Source organism: Pyrus communis, chromosome 15, assembly GCF_041283825.1.
Source record: "Pyrus communis isolate YQ-2024b chromosome 15, ASM4128382v1, whole genome shotgun sequence".
In the NCBI taxonomy this organism is placed as follows: Eukaryota; Viridiplantae; Streptophyta; class Magnoliopsida; order Rosales; family Rosaceae; genus Pyrus; species Pyrus communis.
In genome coordinates this window covers 25,947,946-25,971,309 of record NC_142579.1, presented here as the reverse complement: position 1 = coordinate 25,971,309, position 23,364 = coordinate 25,947,946, and the positions used below count along the sequence as shown (strand labels likewise).

Below are 23,364 nucleotides of genomic sequence, written 5' to 3'. Positions count from 1 at the left end.
CGTAAGATAAATAAAGAATGATCGTAAGGTTTAATTATAGTATTTGGGTTTATTGATAAATTTGAGTTTTATTATTAATTTCATTTTGTACTTAATAGTAATTATGCAATAGGGTAAAATAGACAATTAACATTTAAAATTTCAAATTGGATGTAAAAAGAGGTTACATGAATTTAAATAAAATTTCTCAAATAATAATCTCTCTTTACACGTACAAAATCAAATATTTTGCTTCACGAACTAAAAACATGCAAACAACCTACAACTTTCCTTATGGGTGAACGAAAAGCCGAATAGATCTGGTCGTTAGGATTTAAGCCAAAGCATGATTCCCTTGATAAGGGTGACCGGTGAGTGAAAGGGAAAAAAGTAGCTGCTGAATCAACTGCGAAAACCCAATTCAGTTCAAACTGAAATTGCAAAAACACGGAATCGAATACGGGCAAATCAAAGTGCAGGTCAAATAGCCTTCGACCAAAAGTTCCAGGGGCTGTGCACTGGTGCAGCAGCAGCACCGTGAACAAGCACTATTTCTAAAACCGAATACTTAACGGGCAAACAAATTGCGTATAATCGCTTCGAGACAACCCGAAGCTTCAAACTTTATGACTTCCTACTTGTGATCTATAAACCTTCCAATATGCCAGTAATGGCCAAAACTTGAATTGTTTTCTGTAGAACCGTACCTCCTCAGATCAAAGGAAAATCTAACTTGTATAAAGTGCGAGAGAATGTTTGTTGATCCACAAAGGGTGTGGCATATTAAAAGACCTTTTATTTTCTCCTCCTGTGTTACGGCATTGGGTCACGGTTGCTTCGTAAAGTGATTATCATTTGCCTGCATCACTCCTTTCAGGAACCTCAGAATCAAAGCCTGGCGATCCCCTGCTGGATGGGATATATGAGTACGCCAAGGCTGCAGTGCCAAGAGTCAGGGCAGTAGCGATCGAGCCCCATACCCATCTTTGTCTTCTTTCCCTTCTCTCCCTGTCACGCCGTGCCATCTCTACATGATAAAAAAATTTAAAAAAAAAAAAAAACCAGAGAAACTTAGGTGAGCTAATTACGCGAGCTAGATCCAAGGGCTGCATTATGCGCATTAGGAAGGTGCACAGATGCATTTTAGTCAATATTTGGGCACAGAGAGAACAGTTAAAATTTACTTCCATATAGAATATTTCCAGTTACATTCCCGTCAAGGACTGGGTTCCCATATTATTTTTAAATGCATCCCACAAACTAATAAAACAATATGTTCCACCTAATGGAGGGTTCCGGGTTAAACACGGGGAAGAGGACCAAGTTCGACTGAGGTAGGCATCGGAAATGATTTGATTTAATAAACAATAGAATAACTAACTAAAGCCTTAGAAATCAAGAAATAAACAAGTGGCATAAGGTATAGAAATCTCACCAAGAACATCCTGATTCCTCTGAACCATTTCCTGATTCATAGCCTCATAGTTACGAAGTTTGTCCATCAACCGAGCAATCTCAAAGTTCTTTGACTCAACCTGAGCTTCCATCTCCATCTCCATCTCAGCCCTTATCAATCCCCTCCCAATAGTATTTGATACAAACCTAGCGAGATAAACTTGTTGGCACAGATCTTCTGCAGGATCAGAACCTAGTTGCTCGTGACCACTTGCAACAGTGGGATCTTCAGGGAGTGTGAATCCTACAAGAGATAACTGTTCCCTAATCCTCTGCCACTGCCTTCGCATGTTATTCAAGGATTCTTCTACTTGCTTCCGCTTCTCTATCTCCATTATGAGGCTCAATCTCATTTCACGCAATTCAACTTCAAGGTCAGAAACAGAAAGCTGCTGCCCTTGCCCGCTCTCAGATGAAAGTTCTACACAAAGTAACAATAAAAGTAAGTTGTCCATTAATGCCAAAACTTTATTATTGTAGTGCATAGTAGAATAAGGTGGATTACAGAACATTAAGAGATTAAGCATACAAAACTTGGAAACCCTTTTGTAATTTAAAACTGAACTTCTGAACAGGAGAAACGAAGTGTTCTTTTAATGCATAACCTAAACAAAAAGCTCTCAAACACACACAAGACATGCATAGAATGTCATAATTTAATCTCTCCTCCTATGCAATTTCAAAATTCACATAGTCGGGCATCTCTAGAGAACCAGCATGTGAATGCCCTTAATCATAATTAGCAATTTAGTAGTAATCTCATGAATAATGAACCATTTATATGTCATATAGACAGAGATGTCAATTTTCAGCAACAGTATGACACAACACAAACCCTTTATGAAAATAAACTGGAAAGGATTAACTTTCAAGAAAACACAAAACAGTAACACAACTTGAACCCAATACGAAATAACAAGCTAGGATTAATTATTATGTATGGTAGGACGAGTTAGAGTAAACTATCAATTGATATGAATCCAAATATAATACAAATTATTAACAAGAATATCAAACGCACTAGATTAGTTCTCGCTATACTTGGATCAGGTGGTTCTTACCTTATGAAATATAAGAAATGAGTTTGGTTCGAAATGAAAATTCTGTTCTTGAGTTTCTAATTCATGAGATATGCATGTCAACCAAAACACGACAGAGTTAACGAATGGGTCAAGGTATCTAATGTGATTAATTAAAAAGGTAGAGTAAACGATTACATGCTCAACACCAATCTAGATTTACATAAGAGATGAAAATATATGAGTATGACCCGCCAAATTGCACATCCCTACACATATAGAGGGGGGAAAAGAAATATACATCATATTCTATGTAAAGATACCAAACTATGGCAAAATCAGCATATTCCAATCTTCAATCATGATGCTCAATTAATTCACAGATAAATGGACAAAGCACATTCATGAAAAATTAATAATCAAATGAAAGGAAATAAAATTAACCAAAAAAGCAAAGCTACATACCATCCCAAGCATCATAAAATTCCCCCGTGGGCGTACTGGTCTGTGCAGAACGCTCTGCCCCAAAATTTCCCTCTCCATCAGTGTTGTAACTTGAGACACTCATGGAGTCTTTCGGATCAACGAAATCTTCACGTTCACTATCTCTCCCTGGACTCATGGCAACTTGCTTCAACAAATCATCTTCCCTAGCAGAACCATTACTCAGTTCCACATTACTGCTTCTCTTGTTGGACACATAGAAGTTATCTTCATGCTCGCTACTACTACCTAGTTCCACATTACTGCCTCTAAGTTGCCCATTACTGCTCACAAAATGATGGACACCGTTTGAATGATGCACTTCAACAGGCTTCTGAAAAGTAAAAGTATTCAAATCATCAATAGGCGAATTTGCCACCTTTGCCTCTGCATTGCTGACATTCCCATTGAGCTTTGCCGCCTTGGCTTCCGCACGGTTGACATCCCCATTGAGCTTCTCTCCACCTCCAGCTTTTTGGTGCAAGGACACATCCTGCTCCGAGTAACTCTTCATAAGCCTTGGACCACGGCGCTTGTGGTTGATGATGTAAGGTGAGGGAGGAAATGAAGTGGGCGAATCCGGGAGCGGTGTGGCCTCCGGAGTAGCATAGAGGGCCGGCCTAATCTGAGGTCGATGAGGCCTCTTCTCCACAACGGAGGTGCTGTTCCTCCTCTCCAGCTTGGAGTCAGGAACCGGCATTGAACTCGAAAGAGGCTTCGAATTGGAATTTGGAAGAGATGACATGTCAGCAGATTTGGAAGAAGCTCCAGGTTCTAACAACCTATCTAAAGCTATGACAGTGAAAGTCGGCATGGCTCTGCATCATCAATTCATCATCATAAAAAATCCAAATCAACAAAAAATAAATACAATCCTAGCTGTGCAGTTATAATCCAAAAATTAAACACTTATAATCCGATTCATTTTCTTCAATTAAAAACCTAAGCCGCACAAATTCCAATTTCAAGAACAATAAACAGACTAATCATAAATAAATAAATAAATAAATAAATAAATAAGCAAATAAATCGAATCTGGAAGAATCCTAACGCTATGTTTGGTTGCCGAGAAAAAAAAATCAGAAAATCCTCCAGGTTTCGGGGAGACGCCGATTCTCATCAGCCAAACACAAACAAAAATACACATAAAAAACATGAAATGAAAACTAGATGCAGAAACAGAAAAGTAAGATCGGAGATAGAGTAAGATGCATACCAGGGAGGAGAAAGAGAGAGATAGAGAGAGAAGGGGGTTCAGGTGAGAGGAAGAAAGGGAAGGACGATGCGGAAGAAAGAGGAGAGGGTGCAATTGCAGAGCTGAAACATTATCGAGATTTTTAGGTTTTATGGGGTTTCATCACCACCTTCTTCTTCCTTTCACCAAATGAGAGAGAATATTTGAACCTCCGAGTTGGTTGGATGGGTCTTGAAATCTATCGCAACGACCGCCTCTTTTTCTGAGAGCTTCTCTCGCTCGCTATTTGAAGCCTCCTTCTCACACGGTCCCCGCAAATATTTCAAACGTCCCTTTTTCTATTCCTAGAAGTGTACACCAAGCTTTTGCAAATATTTCAAATTTACACAATGCTACTTTAACTTTTTCTATTTTGCAATTACCATTTGTTCAAAGATAGAGTATAAAGTTTGTTGGTCAGACCGCCAACTAGTACTATAGTCTAGTGGTACTTCTTTTTGTTTGTAAGTGAGAAGTCTTAGGTTCGATTCTCACCAAAGGCAATTGAACCACATTATTGCTAACCCATTGTGAGACTAAACTCACCTCTTCTCCCTTAATGTAGATAATATCGATTGTTCAAAAAAGTTTGTTGGTCAAACCTTAAGTTACACAAGAACCCCCTATCCCACCTCATGCATGTAGGGTGTACTTGGCAAACAAGTTGTATTTGTGTCATACTCGTTATCTTAACAGATCGTGTTATGTTAAATCTACTATCTTGACGGGTTCTTGATAGGCGATCCGATATGGACCCAACTCGTTAATGGATCGTGTCAATTTAATGGGTCATGCAAGAAACTATCATGCCTAATGTCTAGACTTGGCAAACGGGTCTTGTTCGTGTCGTCTACGTGTCATACCCATTATCTTAACGAGTGGCCAGATAAAGACCCGCCTCATTAACTAGTTAACAAAGAACCTATTATTTTCGTGTCATTTAGTGTCAAGCTAACTAGTCGTGGTATATATTGCCAGAGCTAATGTGGTGACCCGATCAAAAATAATTTGTGGACATGCATACGACTAGTTGGACACAAGAACCTCTCGTTTTTAAGGTTATTGTCATCATTTCACTCGACTACAAAATAGGTTTAATAAGTTAAAAATTTATAAAAAAACAAAATTAAAAAAAAAAAAAAAAAAAACCTAAAGTGAAATTGTTGAGTTTTTTTCTTTGAGAAAAAAAAAACCACGTAAACACCTGTTTTAACTGCAATAAAGTGGGCATGTATTGAGTTAATTAACTTCAACTTTCAAGTACTCAAGTTGTGAAAATGACATGTATCCTAAGATGGGATAGGTTTTCTTGAGAATAAGAGCAACTTCAAAGATTAAGACTCCGGCTAGGAGAGAGTGGATAAGAGAGCAACAAAATGAGGTTCAAAAAAAAAAAAGAATTGCATGCCATTTAAACTTTGAGGGTGACTATCACCTCCATTTGCATTAGAGGAGTATCCTGGAGAGATTTGATTATGATGTATTTGTTTTAATGTAGTTTGTTGCCTTTCTTAATGTTGTAGTTTGTTTGTGTTTATGCTTATCCAAAAATATTGTACTTTGTGTTATTGATAAAGAAAAAAATGTTGTGCTTTGTATTCAATTTTCTAGGTTAAAAAAATTCATAAAAAGTGATGAAATTTAAGATAACACACACATAAGTGATGAAATCTAATTTTGTCAAAATTTGAACTTTTTAGTATTGAAAAGTTTATAAAAAGATTTAAGATAACACGTCCAAAAATCAACTCAATAAATGTTAAGACAAAAATAAAATTTATTGCGTTATCAAATTACTACAGAAATAAATATATAGCCCCATATAGAGCCCAAAAAATATATAACCCCTCATCGGGAGAGATTATTTTTAACAAACAATATTATCTACACTAAAGAAGAGATTGTGTGTTTAGTCTCACAATGGGCTAGCACAGAGAGATTCTTTTTTAGAGTCCCAAAGATTCATAGGACCTCTAAATTGGCCTATATCAACCACTTTTCTAACCTCATATAGAGCCGTCATTGGGGATGCTCTAAGATATTATGAGAAGTATAAGTGACAAATAGTGGCAAAACATGATATTTGGGTGTTCTTGTAAAAACATTTCATTTATATCGCAATTTCTCAAAACTGGGAAAGTTCAGGTCCATTTGTGCAATTTTTCATTTGTTTTGGTCATGTATTAATTAAATTAAATCAAAATTGAGTGCTGCGTTGGCAGTAGCCCGTAGGGTTTTCTTAATGTTAAGACATAAAAGTCCAAAGCGTTATTTTAATTTGTGGGCAAGCAGACCGCCGATATACGATTTAGGTCAAGGGTAGAATGGATTTTCAAGCTTCCCAATAAGCGCTCATGTTTTAGTTGTGTTAATCTCGGTACGGTGACGTTTCTTCTGCTGTTATATTTCGATAGGGCGTGTTTGCTGGCGGTTGGAACGTTGGCGGGGTCAGGGTCAAAACATTTAGCTTGAGGAAGAGTTAGAGCATCCTTAATGGGTCTTTTATCCTCCATAAAGCTACTACATTTTAAGTCTTAGTGTATCTCCAAATGAGATGTCAAAATTTCTACGTAGGCATACAACAATGAAAAATGGCAGCAAGCTCTCTCCAACCGAGCCTTCAATTTCTTAGATGGCGCTGAGTCATTTGAAGGCAAAGCCTTTTACTGTCAAATTTGATAGCAGTTGTCAAATTTATTAAATGATATTTTGATAGATTAATATAATATATAATAAATGTTGTTATGTTTTTTAAATATTTGATTGGTTCCCTTAATCATTGGACTCCACAAAAAGATAAAAAGTTTATTAAATAACATTATTATTTAACATATCGGTTGGAGGAAAATATTATACAAAATGTCAAATTGTCACATTAGCTATCAACTATCATTTTGATGTAGCGAGAAATTTCATCCCCAGTGGGGCTAGATCCACCACTAAGGCTATCAACTTCCTTTTTTGGATAGCATACAATTGGGCTATATCTCGCCCCAAAAAACAGTCGGTCCCACAGAAAAAGTAGTAACCTACGTGAGCAAAATTATATCACTATCTCTCTACTTGTGAATACACTTATACTCTCATTTTATTCCCTTTTTTATAATTCTTTTTTCTTACATTTTTTTTTTTTTGCAATTTGGCAAATTAATGATTGTTTTAAATTTCATAAGAATTAAAACTTTCAAATTGATTTAACGTTCATGGGCATTGATGGGTGAAATTTTCAAATAAATTTGATTCAAAATTGTCTAATACTAATTTACCAATTGGTGCTAGGTAAATTGTTGTGCTATACGTGAAAATCAAATTATTTCAGAGGGCGAAGTGGGAGTTTGTATCTTTCAATAGATGAGATTGAGATAAGAGAATCTAATCCAATGAATGATTCATAAGTGATGAAATCTAACTTCATCACAATTTGAACATTTTTAGGTTGAAAGATTAATAAAACCAAAAAAAAACAAAAACAAAAAAGATAGCACGTCCAAAAATCAACTTAAGTAAAGTTAACACAAAAAAAAATCATTGCATAATCAAATTACTACATAAATAAATAAATATAGCCCTATATAGAGCTCGGAAGAAATTGCCCCTCATTGAGAGAGATTCTTTTATAAAGCTCCAAAGATTTCTTTGAACTCTAAAATAGATCATATCCACCATTTTTCCAGTCTCATATAAAACCCCTCACTAGGAATGCTCTTAGAATGAATGACCTGGTTGTTAAGTGGGAATTGAGAAATTGCGAATCATTCAGGGATTTTGATTTTCCTCAATTGCTTTTGGACGTTTGAATTTCTCTAACACCTTATTTCCCTATTATTTATGAATTTTTTTACATTACACAGCGTATGGAGCGCACCGATATTTGAAACAGGATTGCAACGGTCAAGATCCAGACGTGCAAATCCAGCTACTCAACTTTAATTATAGTTTGAGGCAAACTACCGATCTTATAAATTTCAGCATGGGACTCTAATAAAAAACTCATCAAACCCGGCCTTTTTCTGAAGCATCGTAAACCCAAAAAAAAAAAAAGAAGTTGGATGTGACGGATAAAATATTATTGTATCATTTGAGCGATTTAGAAACAGACAAAAGAACCTTCGCTAGTTTTAGATCCCTCGAAATAAATGATAATAATATATAATCGGATAAAGTAAAGTGCACGGAAGTAAACCTAAATCCATTCCAAAAGCAAAAGAAAAACATTAATTTAAGATAAAATTAATCCGAACAAGAATGTAAAATTATTCTACCAATTGAAAGTAGAATTACTAGTTTTTTAGTGACGACATCCTACCTCCAATAAGGTTACTAGTATTTGTTTGGACAAATGGGACAATACGATAAGATTTATACAAAGATATGTTTTACAAATAACATATAGTTTTCTAATGTAATGAGTCAAATTTGAAACTATCTCCGATTAAAGTGGAAACAACTACCACCCTATATTGAAAAATCCTTAGTGGTTTGCGGATCCAAATTGAATATTTGATATTTTCTTCGGGTTAGATATGCAACCTAGTCACGTAATACAACATGCTTAAGATTGTTTCTCTGTAAACCACTTTTATTTACAATTACTTTTGCTAAAAATAATCTTATTAGCAAGTACTAAAGTTTTTCATTGGTTAAAAAGGACAAGGCAAATCTAGGGTTTCCATGCTTTATAGTTTGCTGACGCATGCAATGAAATGTCAACGAAGATTTTGTAGGGAAGAGGAAAGAGAAATGGAGAAATTAATTAATTAACTCATTTAATAAAGTTTTTGTTTAAGATATTGAAACGTGACGCAACCATAGTCTCTCTACCACTTACCATAACTTCGTCCACGTCACCAAGATTCTAAATCTCGTTCAGTGGAGGGAGCATTAGATTCCTCATATTATCTCGCCAGACTCCATTTATTTACATTGTCTTTGTCTAAATTAATTACTTTAATTTATCGGAAATTAACGGCACGCATTAACTGCCTTTCTACAAAGATCCCAATCCCAAGAAAGAAAGGAAAGTAGGAATATTGGCTTACAGAAATATTTTTATGGTCGTGATTAAAGAATACATGATTACTCACATTCAGATAATATCGAAAACAGTTTATTATTTTTAATTCTCGATTTCAGCCCAAAATTAAAAAAAAGCCCGTTATGGTGGGCTTGTAAAATAAGCAGAAAAAAAGCCCAAGAATCTCCAATCCGACAGAAAAAACAGCGAAAGTTATTCTGGTCTTCTGACCTCGTCTTTCAAAAATACAAGCGTCAATGTCGTCCCTCCAACGATTTTCATTTTTTATTTCCCGTCGAAGTAAACCAGTCGTCTTCCTTCAAATTCTCGGAAGGCAGTTTCGGCCACCATCGTCCGCCCGGCCCGGCTGACCGACCGACGGTTCAGATTGCTGCGCGGCAGAAATGGGGGGGATTGGTTTGCTCGCGTCGGATTTGGTAATCTCGTTCATGTGGGTATGGTCGGGCGTCCTGATTAAGATCTACGTGTTTAGCTTTCTGGGGTTTGGCCACGGACCCAGCGGGGAGATTATCAAGTGCGCCCTTTCGATTTTGAACCTGTTTTTCTTTGCGTTGCTGGGTAAGGTGACCAACGGTGGCACCTACAATCCTTTGACCGTGTTGACCGGCGCGTTTACCGGGGGTTTCAGGCGCTTTCTTTTCACTGTTGCTGCCAGAATCCCTGCTCAGGTGACCCCCTTTGACTTGTTGATGGTTTGTTTGGATAGAGAGAAAATTTTAAGTAAAATAACGGAATCTAGATAGAAAATTTTGTTTGGATAGATGGAAAGTCGATGATCTTCTTTTACCTCTCTTCAGGTTATTGGCTCTATTGCTGGGGTTAGGTTCTTAATTGCGACCTTTCCCGAAATAGGTCTGGGGCCTCGTTTGAACGTTGACATCCATCGAGGTGCTCTTACAGAAGGATTGCTGACGTTTGCAATTGTTACTATCTCGCTTGGACTCGCCAGAAAAATCCCTGGGAGTTTCTTCAGGAAGACGTGGATTTCCAGTGTTTCTAAGTTAACTCTTCATATTCTTGGCTCTGATCTGACTGGTGGTTGCATGAGCCCAGCCTCTGTAAGTACCTACAACGATTCTTCACGTCTGTGAATCTGTTTCAGCTTGCTGAGATTTAATTTACGAAACTTGAATCCACTAAACCTGAACTTTATGGACTTTGGCAGGTGATGGGATGGGCTTATGCTCGCGGCGACCATATTACCAAGGAGCATATCATGGTTTACTGGCTTGCCCCGATAGAGGCCACTCTGCTGGCAATATGGACATTTAGGGTTGTCGTTCCACCAGTCCAAGAGGAGAAGGTAGAAAACAAGGCTAAATCAGAATGAAGAAATTCCACTGCATTTCTCCATGTCTTACGGACGTTCTAACCTGTCGACATTTAGAGAAGATCGACGATGGTTGAATTAAGCAAGTTTCTCCTGTATTTGAAATCATTGTGCCTTTGAATTTGTAATCTATGAAATGGAGGGTTCGGCCCTTCCCCAGCTTAGCATCCATAACAAAAGATGTTCTCTTACTAGTCTTGATTTCTCAAACAGTAAGGGCTGGTGGCATGTTCATGGTAGTGCGAATCAGTAACCCAGCTACTTCCGACTTCCTTAACCAGTCCTTTCGTCTCCATTACACTCCTCAATTCATCTACAGAATCCCACCTTCCGATGGTTGCATAAAAATTCGATATCAGAACATAATTCCCGGGCTTATCGGGCTCTAACTGCAGAAGATGCTTAGCAGCAAGCTCACCCCTTTTAACATCCAGATTAAGGCTACAAGCATTCAACAATGCTGACCAGACTGCTGCTGTAGGCCTAAAGCCATGCTTAACCATATCATCAAACACACACCACACTTCATCTATCTGACCGGCACGGCCTAACATATCCATGAAGCAGACATAGTGCTCCGGACCCAGGCCCAGACCATGCTTCTCTATCGCCAAATTAAAACACTCTCGACCTTGCTCCACCAGCCCTGAGTGCCCACAAGCTGAGAGAACAGCAAGAAAAGTCACCGAATTCGGCAACACTCCAGTTCTTTCTTCCCCCATCTTGTTGAACATATCAAGAGCTTCAACCCCATTCCCATGACTTCCATATGCATCAATCATGCTTGTCCACGAAACCACATCTTTATTACGAATTCCATTGAACAAAGATCGAGCATTCAAAATTTTCCCACACTTTGCATACATGTCCAGCAAAATATTGCACATTTGGGTATCGGATATGAACCCATGACGCATTGCCACGCAGTGTATCTGCTTCCCAATCCACAAATTCGAATTCTCTGAGCAAGCAGCAAGAGCGCTAGTAAGTGCAATTACATTCGGTTTCATGGCGGACATAATCGACAATGCCTCTTCGTACTTCTTGTTTCGAACACACCCGGCAACTAGAGAATTGAAGATGACATCATCCTTTCGACAATTCAAGCTCGAGAACACTTTCATGGCTTCACTCATACATCCAACAGCAGAGTAGAAATCAATCAAAGCAGTGCCCAAAATCACCATATCGCGGCCCATCACAACCACCATCCCGTGAACCTGCTTGCCTTGTCGAAATGCCTTGGAAAAGGCACAAGCTTTAAGCAGAGAACACATAGTGAACTCGCTGAACTCCACTCTTTCCTTCCTCATTGCTTCAAAAACACCAACCGCTTCTCGGGCAAGCCCATGCCTTAAAAAGCTCGAAAGCAAAGCGTTCCAAGTCACAACATCCTTGAACTCCATCTCCTCAAAGGCTCTGACAGAGTCCTCCAAAAACCCATATTTGGAGTACATGTCCATGACGGCAGTCTTTGCCACGGTTCCTGACTCGGAACCACTTTTGATCATCAGGCAATGGACTTGCCTGCCACGTTCAGGGCGGGGAAGAGCCCTGCAGGCACCAAGCACCGGAGTGAAAGTGTAGGCATTGAGGTCGGATTTCAAGCGATGAACGCGGCAGAAGAGAGCCCATGTAGAGGAAAATTGTCCGTTGCGAGTGTAAGAGGCGAGCAGGGAGTTGAGCGAGTAGATATCTCTGTGAGGCGTTTCATCAAACAGGTGGTGGGTGTGGAAACCATTGAAATAGCATTTGGCGGGAAGGCGGAGGGAACGTATAGGACGAGTTAGGGCGGCCATCAATTGGGGTGAGGGAACGTCTTACATCTAAGGTTATACTCTCTCACTGGCACTCTCGGCTTGCTTCCTTCTCCAACATGTTAGGATATGGAAGCCAAGTCTTATACGGCGTTATTAAGGAAATATAGAGCCGGAAGAGACGCCGCATCCACATGGCTCATCAAATTGTTTATTGTTATTCAAACTTAGAAAAAAATATAAACTTAACGAGATTATTCATATTGAGTGAAAAATCATAATAATTTTATTTGAATTCATCTTTTTGAAAAATTTGGCTGTTTCACAGCTAGTCATAATAATTTTATTTGAATTCGTCTTTATGAAAATTAAATTTACAATCTCTTACTTACAAAGAGAAATTTCTCTAGACCATAAAACTAAATAGTCTTGAAAAAAATAATTACGTGAAAATGCTAAAGAGGGCACATACTTTTTACCACATGATGTTGCATGTGATGTGTATTTGACACGTAAATTAATAAGTTCATGTCATTGAATGTTTGTTATGTGTCAGTTGTCACATCACATTGTTCATGAATGTTGGTAAAATAATATGAACAAGGATTATCTCCCTCCTTTTTTTTCCCTCCCTTCTTGTTTGAATGCTCAGGATTTTCCCTCCCCTCCTGTTTGAATTCTCAGGATTTCATCTTGCAAGGAGAGAGAAGAAAAAAGTAAAGAGAAGGGGAAAAAAAAAAACTGTGAAAAGACGGAAGGAGGTGGAGGGAATCACCATCTAGAAAATATGGTCTCCCCTACATTACTCTTATTGATTGAATGCAAGAGACACATGACTCATTGACATGCGAGCATCATACAACATGTACTTTCCTTTTTTAGTTAAAAATACATGAAAGTTGATATTGACATTTCAAAATACACTCATGCTCGGGGAGACAACGCATTTTTTATGACGTAAAATTGACCTAAACCCTAGTGCAGAAAAGAGAACATGGGCAGTACACTAGACATTTAACAATTTACAACCACCAAATGTATAGAAGCAAAGACAGATACAATCATAATTAGTAGCAGTATAAAATAATAGAGATCAACAAGAAAAGGGTCAAACTCCAGCAATTATACATCATTGAGGCGTCATGATTGTCACATGCAAAATAGTCATCTGTAAGCCTCTCTAGCTTTTATAACTCAATTTTTGTCTTTAAGTTTGGTCGGGTGGAGATTTAAGATGCTCCTTCTTTTTATTTATTACATATGCCTTTACTTCAGAGAGAATGTGCCCGTTGGTCTTCCAAATTTTGAACATACAACCACCATATTTCATTCAATTATAATTTACCCAACAACTATTCTTTTGAGCCAAGGATACATAATTACTCGCGGTAAAAAAAAAAAAATCAAATTACATAATATCTGCATGCGTAAAAGCCGGCGCTACCGCTCTTCGGAGTTGAATTTGTTCCAAGCTTCCTGTATTAAACCAGACCAACGAACAAAATCAAACAAGTGAAGAAGAAGAAGCACAACTAGAAATCACTCAAGGCACAAACAGACAACTGCACTTGACGCACCTTTAGAAGATCGAAAACTTTCTCGCATATGTACTTCTGGTGAATGCTTGCACCCCGTTGTTGTAATTTGTCAGGATGAACGCATAGAGTGGCTTTCCGGTAAGCTCTCTTTACTGCTGCAGCTGTTATGACTTCTGTCAAGGGAACGGGCTGCCAACCACTATCAGCCCCAAGGATCTGTCAATGAAAAACGTCTAGTCAATTAACCACTTGATTGAGCCTAGCTCTATGCAACTGAAGATAACAGGTTCATTCGCTGATACGTTCTATTTTTGTTAAATTAAACTCAAGTGATCAAGGAAGTCAATGAAGAATGAATGCCAAAACGTATGCAGATCAGTAACACCTACATATTGCAAAGTTGAAAGTAATGCACGCAAGTTGCCTTCTTTTCCACTTGACCACCTCCTGACTTCTGCATCCAGAGTCTCGGCTAATCTCTGCAAACAGAATTAGATCCGAGACAATCAGCGAGAAATGAAACAACAATTCGAAGTCATAAAAGTTCATTTAATGTAGAGAGAATAATTACATTTCTCTCTGCTTGCTCTCTTTGTGCAAGAAGATCGCGCGTATTCTTCTCCGCAAGAGCTTTTGCCTGAAACAGTCCCATAAAGCTTGGAATTATAATGCCGGGTAAGACTAAACCACTCATAGATTATAAATGATTTAAAATCATACCGCTCGTTCAGCTGTTCTAGCATGCCTCTCTAGCCTAGCTTTACACCTTTGGGCTGATTCACCTTCCACCACCTCATATCTCTCTGTAATAGAAAGTTTTGAAAAAAGAACAATAGTTTAGAGCCAACCAATCAATAACTCAAATATTGATGGAAACTATGAAAAGTTTAAAGAAAGATTGCTTAAATAACCATTGGAGCATTAAAAATCACGTACCACCATATACTGAGGAATATGGATATCTTGATCCCCTAGTGCTGTCCGGTAGATCCTATGAATTACCAGCCAGTTCAGATCGCTGTTTGACAATATGAATTAATTAAAAGGATGATAAATCCAGCAGGAAAAAAAAAATACTCACCGACGATGAAGAGCAGTGCCTTAAGCCAATATTTGTAGACGAAGTATAGAACTTATCAGAAACAGATCTTTGCACACGCTCCCTTGCTTCATATACAGCCCTTTCAGCCATTGCTTTTTCTGCAGCACGCTCTCGAGCCTCTGCAGTTGCTCTCTCTACTGCAGCACGCTCTGCCTTGAGCCTGGCCTCCATGGCTGTCATCCCTGCTAATGACTTCTCCCTGGCCTCTGCACATGCCTTCTCCAGTCTTTCACGAGCCTCTGCCATTGTTCTTTGTCGAGCTTCAGCTGATGCTCTCTCAATAGCAGCTGATTCTGTCCTATCACGAGCATCCAAAAACGGCCATTCACGAGCTTCAAGTGTTGCTCTATCAACAGCCATCCTATCTTTTTCTCTTTCTCTCTCCCTTTCTCTTTCTTCCTCTATCTTTCTAAGGCGCTCATTTTCAAGCTCTCTTTCTCTTTTCAATCTTTCATTTTCTTTTTCCCCATTTTTAACGGTCTCTTTAAGACTCTTCTCTTTTCTCTCTGGTGGCTGACCTGCATTAAATTGCCCAGATGATTTCTGGCTGTTTAATTCTGTCATGGCTGGATGAGCTGCTGCTGTTTTCCTTTTATTTTCAACAAACTCTCTCACCAGTTTAGGTGTCAAGTATTCTTTCTTGTTTTCTTCTCTGATTGAGGCAGCTTCAACTTCCTTTAAGTCCTTTTTAGCTTCATGATCAAAATCCATTTGATTAAATTGCTCAACCCGTGGTGGTCCAAAGCGACTGCCAGGTTCTCCGGCTTTCTTCATGTGAATGTCTAAAGGAACCGACTCATAGGCATCTTCCACTGCAACTTGGCTATTTCCTTCTTGTGTACCTTGCTGGGCCATGCCAGATTCTTTGAGCTTTTCATCAACCGGCACATTGTCGATTTCAAATGCCCCCAATTCCCCTTTGCTAGCTTTAGGTTCAGCCCTAATTTCTTCACTTGCTTTCTTGACACTGTCATCTACGGGAAGAGACTCACTGGCATCTTCCCTTCTGAACCAGTTCTCTCCATTTTCTAAATGGTGTGCAGATGCGTCAGATGCTTTAAGTTCCAAATCAATCAGCATACTTACTCGTACTACTTCTGGCTGTGTATCACTATTGTTGTGTTCAGTCCTTTTCTCTCCATTTCCTTCATGAGCAGGGACTTCTTGTGTTGCTGCCACTGTTTCACTGCTTTCATCATGCTTATTGGATAGTCGAGTCGCTTGAGAGTTCTGATTACAATCCTGGTTACATGTATCACCAGATACCCTGAGATCCTCCTGTTTCATGTACAAGGTCTGACCGTTTTCATTCCTCTCTGTCCCCTCATTTGCTGTGTTTAGGACATTCAGTTCTTCCCAGTCACCAGCAACTTTAACAGTCTTCCCAGTCTGTTCTGACTCATTAGCCTCTTCTAACGTGCTTTCAGTTCTAACTTGCCCAAAAGTTTCATTTAATCTTCCCTCAGCTCCTTCTTTGTCCCGAGCCTTCATTAATCCATTTATGTCATATTGCTGCTCACAAGCATGGGCCATTTTTATTCTTTGCTCAGCTTCCTTTCTTTCACAGGCATCTTGTTGTCTCTTCTCATATTCTTCCCTCTCGAGAGCTTCTTTTATCCGCTTCTCATATTCTTCTATTTGAGCAGCCTCTTTCTGTTTCTTCTTATTTTCCCGTTCAGCAGCCTCTTTTAGTTTCTTCTCAGTCTCTCGCAACTCAAGAGCCTTTTTCAGCCTTTTCTCATTTTCTACCTGCTCAAGAGCAGCCTCCTTTAACCTCATCTCATTTTCTTCCTGCTGAAGAACCTTTTTCAGTTTCTTCTCATTTTCTGCTTGTTCAAATGCCTCTTTAAGCCTTATTTCCTTCTCTTCCTGCTTCAAAGCTTCTTGTTGTCTCTGTTCAAAACTTTTTGTGCCGCGAGATTCCTTGAGTCTTTTGTCACTTCTAATTCTTTTATCATTTACCTTCTGCTTCCTGGCCTGCTCTTGAACCTCCAGCACAATGTCATGCTTTTCTGATTTTTCAGCATCTCTTTGCTTCTCAGGTTCTGCAGGTAGAGTCCCCATTCTAGAACTCATCTCATGCTGTCCGTTCTCATGAATTTTTTCAGCCACTTTCACCTTTTTGTCATGCTCTTTTCGACTGCATGCCTCCTTAGACGCTTTGGGTCTTGCATTGCATTCCTCCCATCCACGAGGTTGCTTCTCTGGTTCCTCTTCAATAACTGCTCTTACTTTCTTATCGATTTCTTCTTTCTGCTCTAATGCTTCCATGGTTGCCTTTTCTTTATGCCTGTTCTCGTGACTTTTTCTGCTCTGAACCAAAATCTTCTCTTTGTTTTCCTGCTCAAAAGCCTTCTTGGACTCATCAATTGCCGCCAATTCAAAATATTGTGTTTCTTCCTGCCATTCATTAGCGTCATCAATTTTGAAAGACCCATTCCCATGCTTCTCTTGTTCAAAATGTTTAGCCACATTTAATAATATTTCATCTTCTAAAAATTCTGGAACTTCTCTGGTCGTCTTTGAAGATTTCCGCCTTTCCTTCTTAACAACAAATTTCATTCTACCATCTTCTCGTACAGAAGTGCCCTGCACTCCCTCATCTTTCACACCATTGCAGTCATCAACAATTTTACCCACCATTCCTTCCTTCTCTTTCATTTCTTTCTTTGAACCCGATGTTGTACAGGTTTGGAACCCGTCTTTCCTCCTCTGCATTAACTCTTTTGCACTTTTCAGTTGTACTTTGGCTTTCTCCATTGCTTCTCTCATAGCAGCTGCAGAGATTGCTGCAGATGAACTTGCATCCACTTCGACATCAAAGAACCGGGGTGAACTATCACCTGTAGTCCCATCAGAAGCAATCGAGTTAGAATTTGAGGACAATCTACCAGAATCACCACTGCTTCCATCCAGTATGGGTGGTGGTCGAGAGGGTGGTGGCAACTGAGAGGGCTGAGTTCTAAGGCTTATGTCTGATACAGTCACAAACGGCCTTCTATGATGAGAACCATATCTACCATGTCCTCTTTCATGTTTAAGGTTGTCTCCAAATGCCTGTCCGGAAGAACTACCATTAGGGGGGTGTGACATGGTCTTTTTGAGATACTTTTGATTCACCACTTCCACATTGGAGTTCATATTTAATTTGCTATCATCAGCTACTTGAAAGATTGGATTCTCATGTTCTGTCTGTTGGGAGGGAGTGATTTCATCCAGCACAAATGTGTATCCAGGAACAACATGTGCCTGAGTTACATATGTCATCCCATTCAGAGAATCTTTACTGCCTGTTTGATGAGCTGTATGATATGCCATGCTGAAATCTGTACTGCCATCAAATGACTGGTAAGGATCTCCGTTTGAGCATTGGTTCTTTCCGCAATCATCCGACCCTTCTGACAGAGAACCAGATTCTGCAGGAGTCCTATGAATGAGGAAACCAGAAAAACATATTCTAACATCAAATTATAGCATTGCATGTTTCAAATTAAGAATAAAAAATCTTTTTATTCCTCATTTACTATTGCAATGATAGACAAAACAATTATGTTTCTTGTTCTTTCATACTTCCATGTGTAAAGAAATTCACTCAGATACATTAGTACATGATTAGATTGATCAAGAAGCTTATCAAGAGAGGTGTTGAACACGGGCTGTGTCACAACCTTCAACCAAAACAACCCACAGATCCTAACAGAGAAGTTAGTCTCCAACTCCGGGTAAACACATTTATCTCGCCTTTCTACAATCATAGAAGTCAAAATTTTACTTCAATCGAACTTTTATCAAATAAATAACCTCCCCTTGGACACTATTTCTTACTTTCTTTTTTCTATACAATCCATATTCCGGGAGGCCCGATTTGAACACAGAGCTCGGGTGCAAGAGTAAACGCGCTTAACCACTTTCAGCTACAAGTTCCTCGCGGTCACTATTTCTTACTTATCCAACCCGGAAAAAACCCAGATCAAATGTTATTAATTACCTCATTAAATCAACCCCAATACCTAAATCCACAAGACTTTGTTTTGTTTTGGTCACCAAGTTTACAGTTCCCACTCAAAACTCACAAAAAATAGAAAGACATAGATTTTTCCCCAAATTGCTCAAAAATGTTCCCCAAAATGCTATTCACATTTCAGTAAAAAATAAAAATAACATATTTACTGAGGAAACAAATTTTGACTGAGAATTTAACAAAAACATGCATGATCATACCAGGCTTCGTCGGAGGAATCGCCGCCGCCGCCGCCGTGGGATTGATCAGCCAGGTCGTCGTACGCGACGGCGAAATCCAGGCCGTTAAAGCCGCCGAAGACCTCGCTGTAGTCGAAGCCGGAGCTCCGCACATCGAAGAAGACCTCGTTTTCGTCGACGGAGGGAACGTCCAGCACCGGAATCGACGAGGCGCGTGACGCGTGGAAGCTCCCGAAAATCTCGCTGTAGTCCTCCAGGCGGGGCGAGAGGGACGAGAGGCCGAACTTCGGCGGACCGCCGTAAACGTCGTCGTAGAGCGTCTTGGCTGAGAGGCCGCCATTGTTCATCATTTTCGCGGAAGAAGACCTGTTTGGATGCCGAGAATGTGATAAATTATCCATGAGAGAGAGAAGAAAAATTCGCGTTTCTAGGGTTTTGCGCTTCGAGGCGTTTCGTTTTCCTCCCTCTCGCTCGCTCTCTCTCTCTCTCTAACTTTTTTTTCTCTCTCCGCCGCTGAGTCCCTCCTGCTTGCAGAGAGTCTCAGGACTCAGAACTCGGACACAGGGCGACGAAAGTGGAATTAAAAGGAAAGTCTGAAATTACCAAAAAGGACTCGTATAATTGCATGACGAATTTTCCTTTCACCTTTTTCCCTTTTTTCGGATTTGGCAATTTGTATGGATTTGGACAAGTGACGGGGTTTAGCCGGTAAATGGTGGACAACTAGAAACTTTTGAGTACAACATGTTATTTGCTGAACGAGAATTTTCGTATATCATGTGCGTATGGTATATACTGGATGCTTTATTCAAGAAGCACACTCTTTCAAAAAGTATTTTAGTAGTATTTTTGTAGGATTTATTTGTATTTTAACTAAGGATTGATTCAAAAAATATTTTTATCAAAAACTCTTTCAGGAATATTCAAAGTACTTTCAAATGAGCTCTTATTGTTCAGCTAAAAAACTGACACTCCAGTTAAAAGTTACGTGAACATTCCGAAAAGTCCAAGGTAACAACTTTCTTGATATACCAACAGCAAATAATCTTTTTTTTAATAAACGATATTATTTACACTAAGGGGCGGGGGAGTGGATAAGCCTCACAATGTGCTAACAATAATGTGATTCAAATTCACATTTGACAAAAATCGAATCTAAGACATTTTACTTAACAGCAAATTACCTTTTAACTTATGCATAAAAGTGCTTCCTTCGTTTATTTTTTTTGTATTTAATTATAAATATTAGGGCTAGTTTGGGGTTGTTGTGTTTTTTTTAAAACTACTTATGCTATGCTATGAGAATAAACAACTATGAAAAGAAGTAGGTAAGTATTTGGTAAACTACAATGATAAAAGTGTTTTTAGCAAAAAAAGAAAAAAAAAAAAAAAAAAAACAAGGGTGTCAAAGATGAGGTAGGATTTTAATATGAAAATTTCATTAATTGGTTCTGTTCACCCGTCTTCAATGAAAAAAAAAAAAATTTTGAGAGGTTTGTGTAGATCTGCTTCTGTTTTATGTTGTTTTGGTCTTTTTCAACCCATGATTTTGAGAAGAAAAAAAACATTTTTTTTTCATTTACCAAACACGAACTCTAAACCAGCCCTTACTAAATGGATATAAGTATATTATAAGTATTACTAAATAGATATAATTATTATAAATAAATTACTAACATGCAGTGTGACTTTTGACTTCTTACATATCTCTCTTTATTTATGGTCATCTAGTTGAATAAATCAAACGAAAACAACGAACATAACTAAACACAAGTATGGACGAGCTGCTATAAAATGTGTATGTTTATCATTTTTAAAAAAAATGAAATGAGTAAAAGGGCAACTGGGAATGGGCAATTTGGGTTGCAATCTTTTAGATAAGGTTCAATTTCAATGCATCAAAATGTCCACAAAAAGGGTCCCAATTTGAGTACGATGAGCAGATACCTGGTTCCCGCATAAACACTTTGGGAAGGACTTGCTACAGAGAATAATGAATGACAAGGCGCCTTGTTTGCTAGTATTTCACTATTTTGTGGGGTGGGTTTGTAAAATTGATGAACTTTGAGGGAAACTTTGGCAATTTATAAGTGAGTAACTAGTTGCATTTGTCTTTGAACAAAAAATAAAAAAATAAGTTGCATTTGTCTTGGTATTGACATTAGTGTCGTGTTTTTCATGTTTGTGACATATTTGATATCTTAACAGATCGTGTCATGTAACACCAATTAAAGTAAATGGGCAATATGACCCAACTTGAAATCCACCCGTTAAAATTAATAGGTAATATGACCTGACCCGTTATCCATTAAATAAAATATATTTTAAACCAATAAATGATGAAAATGAAAAACATAATTCGACAAAAAAATAAAAGAAAAATATTATAAAATTAGTATATGCATACCACATTGTCACATAAATATTAATTCAAAACATAAAAAAATAAAAATAAATAAAAATAAAAAATATTTATCTTTCAAGTATTACATACCCCTTTCTCAAAAAAAAAAAAAAGTATTACATATCCCAAAATAAGAGTCTAACGAAAAAAATATTAGTACATTACTACAAAATACCAAATGTTCAAGGATATGTAAAATAAAGGGTGTGTTTCAAGGTTGAGGAACCTTGCATGTATTTTACAATTAAACCATTCCATTTTCATCTATCACCAAAGGAAATAGTATTGAAATTTTAGCTTGATATATTGTGACATCCCACATCGCCCAGGGAAGTGATCCTTATTCCCATCTCTACCTAGCACGAGGCCTTTTGGGAGCTCATTGGCTTCGGGTTCTGTAGGAACTCCGAAGTTAAGCAAGAAGGGGGTTAGAGCAATCCCATGATGGGTGACCCACTGGGAAGTTGCTCGTGAGTTCCCAAAAACAAAACCGTGAGGGAATGGTAAGCCCAAAACGGACAATATCATGCTACGGTGGTGGAGCAGGGCCGGGAAGTGATCTGTCCTGGGCCGGGATGTGACAAATTGGTATCAGAGCCTAACCCTGGTTGCGTTTGTGCCGACGAGGACGTCGGGCCCCTAAGGGGGGTGGATTGTGACATCCCACATCGTCCAGGGACTCGATCCTTAAATGTATATTCCCATCTTTACCTAGCACGAGGCCTTTTGGGAGCTCACTGGCTTCGGGTTCTGTAGGAACTTCGAAGTTAAGCGAGAAGGGAGCTAGAGCAATCCCATGATGGGTGACCTACTGGGAAGTTGCTCGTGAGTTCCCAAAAACAAAACCGTGAGGGAATGGTAAGCCCAAAACGGACAATATCGTGCTACGGTGGTAGAGCAGGGCCGAGAAGTGATTCATCCTGGGCGGGGATGTGACATATATTGTCTTCAAGAATTATATTGATGATATTTTCATTAAGACTTTAATATGTTTTATAATTTTTTGAACTCACTCTTTGCCCATTGTGTACTATAAAAATAAATAAAACTTAATTTTTTTAAAAATTTATATAGAATAATAATACAGATTTAATATACAATATATATATATATATATATATATATATATATATATATATATATAGTCTATGACGCTTGTATTTTGTAGTAAGTTTTTTTAGTATAAAAAATTAAAATCATCAAAATAATTGTTTTCTTAACGTATCGAAACAGGTTATCCAAATGTCACCTTCATGTAAATCTGTGAATGACCCATTATTAAGGGGGTTCTTCTCATGTGGCCCAATAACAACTCGATTAGTTATCATATTTAACACGAAACCCTTTATTCTGGTGTCATTTATATGTTGTGTTAACGAGTCGTGTAAGAAATTGCCAGGTCTAGGAATGGGGATTGTGGGAGTAGCAAATCTATAATTTGAACTTGAGGAGTCCTAGTGTTAAACAAATTTTTTAGATAGGAACTGGGTGCGTAAACAAAAATTCAGCCTATTCACAAAGGCATTTCCCCGAATGTTTAGTGATTTGTTTTCGTCAGCCAAACCATGTTGCACACATATTAATAAGTAATGGCATATGCCGAAAGAATCTGATAAGTGGTATAGAAAAAACTTATCCAATCCTGTCGAGACAACAACATGTTAAGATATGTCTATCATATATTTCATCAAACATTTAGTATACACAAAAAAGATTCGTACCAAACATTTAATCCTCGAAAGACCTCGTTCACATGTATATTTTTTAAACTTCGTAGTCCTGGGACCACCTTAGTCCTTACTTCAATCCGTCCTGGACGATGGTGTCT

General features: G+C 38.4%; 4 protein-coding genes across 4 annotated transcripts; 1 reads left to right on the top strand and 3 right to left on the bottom strand.

Annotated features, from left to right (window-relative positions):
* Positions 1-146: 146 nt before the first annotated feature.
* Positions 147-4,487, bottom strand: LOC137711402 (uncharacterized). The gene is made up of 4 exons (XM_068450641.2): positions 4,153-4,487; positions 2,919-3,754; positions 1,415-1,855; positions 147-1,006 (listed from the first exon to the last, which is right to left on the bottom strand). Exons 2-4 carry the CDS (start codon positions 3,748-3,750, stop codon positions 831-833), a joined length of 1,449 nt encoding a protein of 482 aa, XP_068306742.2. The 5' UTR covers positions 3,751-3,754; positions 4,153-4,487; the 3' UTR covers positions 147-830.
* A 4,944-nt stretch (positions 4,488-9,431) lies between these two features.
* Positions 9,432-10,726, top strand: LOC137708277 (putative aquaporin SIP2-1). The gene is made up of 3 exons (XM_068447323.2): positions 9,432-9,873; positions 10,003-10,263; positions 10,371-10,726. The coding sequence occupies exons 1-3, from the start codon at positions 9,589-9,591 to the stop codon at positions 10,533-10,535; spliced, it is 711 nt and encodes a 236-aa protein (XP_068303424.2). The 5' UTR covers positions 9,432-9,588; the 3' UTR covers positions 10,536-10,726.
* LOC137708267 (pentatricopeptide repeat-containing protein At5g66500, mitochondrial) lies at positions 9,942-12,490 on the bottom strand. Its single transcript, XM_068447312.2, has one exon. The coding sequence runs from the start codon at positions 12,332-12,334 to the stop codon at positions 10,727-10,729; it is 1,608 nt and encodes a 535-aa protein (XP_068303413.2). The 5' UTR covers positions 12,335-12,490; the 3' UTR covers positions 9,942-10,726.
* A 1,104-nt stretch (positions 12,491-13,594) lies between these two features.
* LOC137731853 (Chaperone DnaJ-domain superfamily protein) lies at positions 13,595-19,892 on the bottom strand. The gene is made up of 8 exons (XM_068471099.2): positions 19,154-19,892; positions 14,912-18,359; positions 14,767-14,821; positions 14,551-14,633; positions 14,402-14,467; positions 14,220-14,309; positions 13,870-14,046; positions 13,595-13,768 (listed from the first exon to the last, which is right to left on the bottom strand). Exons 1-8 carry the CDS (start codon positions 19,531-19,533, stop codon positions 13,733-13,735), a joined length of 4,335 nt encoding a protein of 1,444 aa, XP_068327200.2. The 5' UTR covers positions 19,534-19,892; the 3' UTR covers positions 13,595-13,732.
* Positions 19,893-23,364: the final 3,472 nt, after the last annotated feature.

Bases quoted from the DNA above. Each gene is read 5' to 3' on its own strand.
- LOC137711402 (XM_068450641.2), bottom strand. From the start codon at position 3,750: ATGCCGACTTTCACTGTCATAGCTTTAGATAGGTTGTTAGAACCTGGA. The intron at 1,856-2,918 runs GTATGTAGCTTT...TACTTTGTGTAG, and splicing joins ATTTTATGATGCTTGGGATG to AACTTTCATCTGAGAGCGGG. The intron at 1,007-1,414 runs GTGAGATTTCTA...TTTATCATGTAG, and splicing joins GAGGAATCAGGATGTTCTTG to AGATGGCACGGCGTGACAGG.
- LOC137708277 (XM_068447323.2), top strand. From the start codon at position 9,589: ATGGGGGGGATTGGTTTGCTCGCGTCGGATTTGGTAATCTCGTTCATG. The intron at 9,874-10,002 runs GTGACCCCCTTT...ACCTCTCTTCAG, and splicing joins CTGCCAGAATCCCTGCTCAG to GTTATTGGCTCTATTGCTGG. The intron at 10,264-10,370 runs GTAAGTACCTAC...GGACTTTGGCAG, and splicing joins GTTGCATGAGCCCAGCCTCT to GTGATGGGATGGGCTTATGC.
- LOC137708267 (XM_068447312.2), bottom strand. From the start codon at position 12,334: ATGGCCGCCCTAACTCGTCCTATACGTTCCCTCCGCCTTCCCGCCAAA.
- LOC137731853 (XM_068471099.2), bottom strand. From the start codon at position 19,533: ATGGATAATTTATCACATTCTCGGCATCCAAACAGGTCTTCTTCCGCG. The intron at 14,468-14,550 runs GTATGATTTTAA...GGACTGTTTCAG, and splicing joins CTAGAACAGCTGAACGAGCG to GCAAAAGCTCTTGCGGAGAA. The intron at 14,310-14,401 runs GTAATTATTCTC...TTCTGTTTGCAG, and splicing joins GAGAGCAAGCAGAGAGAAAT to AGATTAGCCGAGACTCTGGA.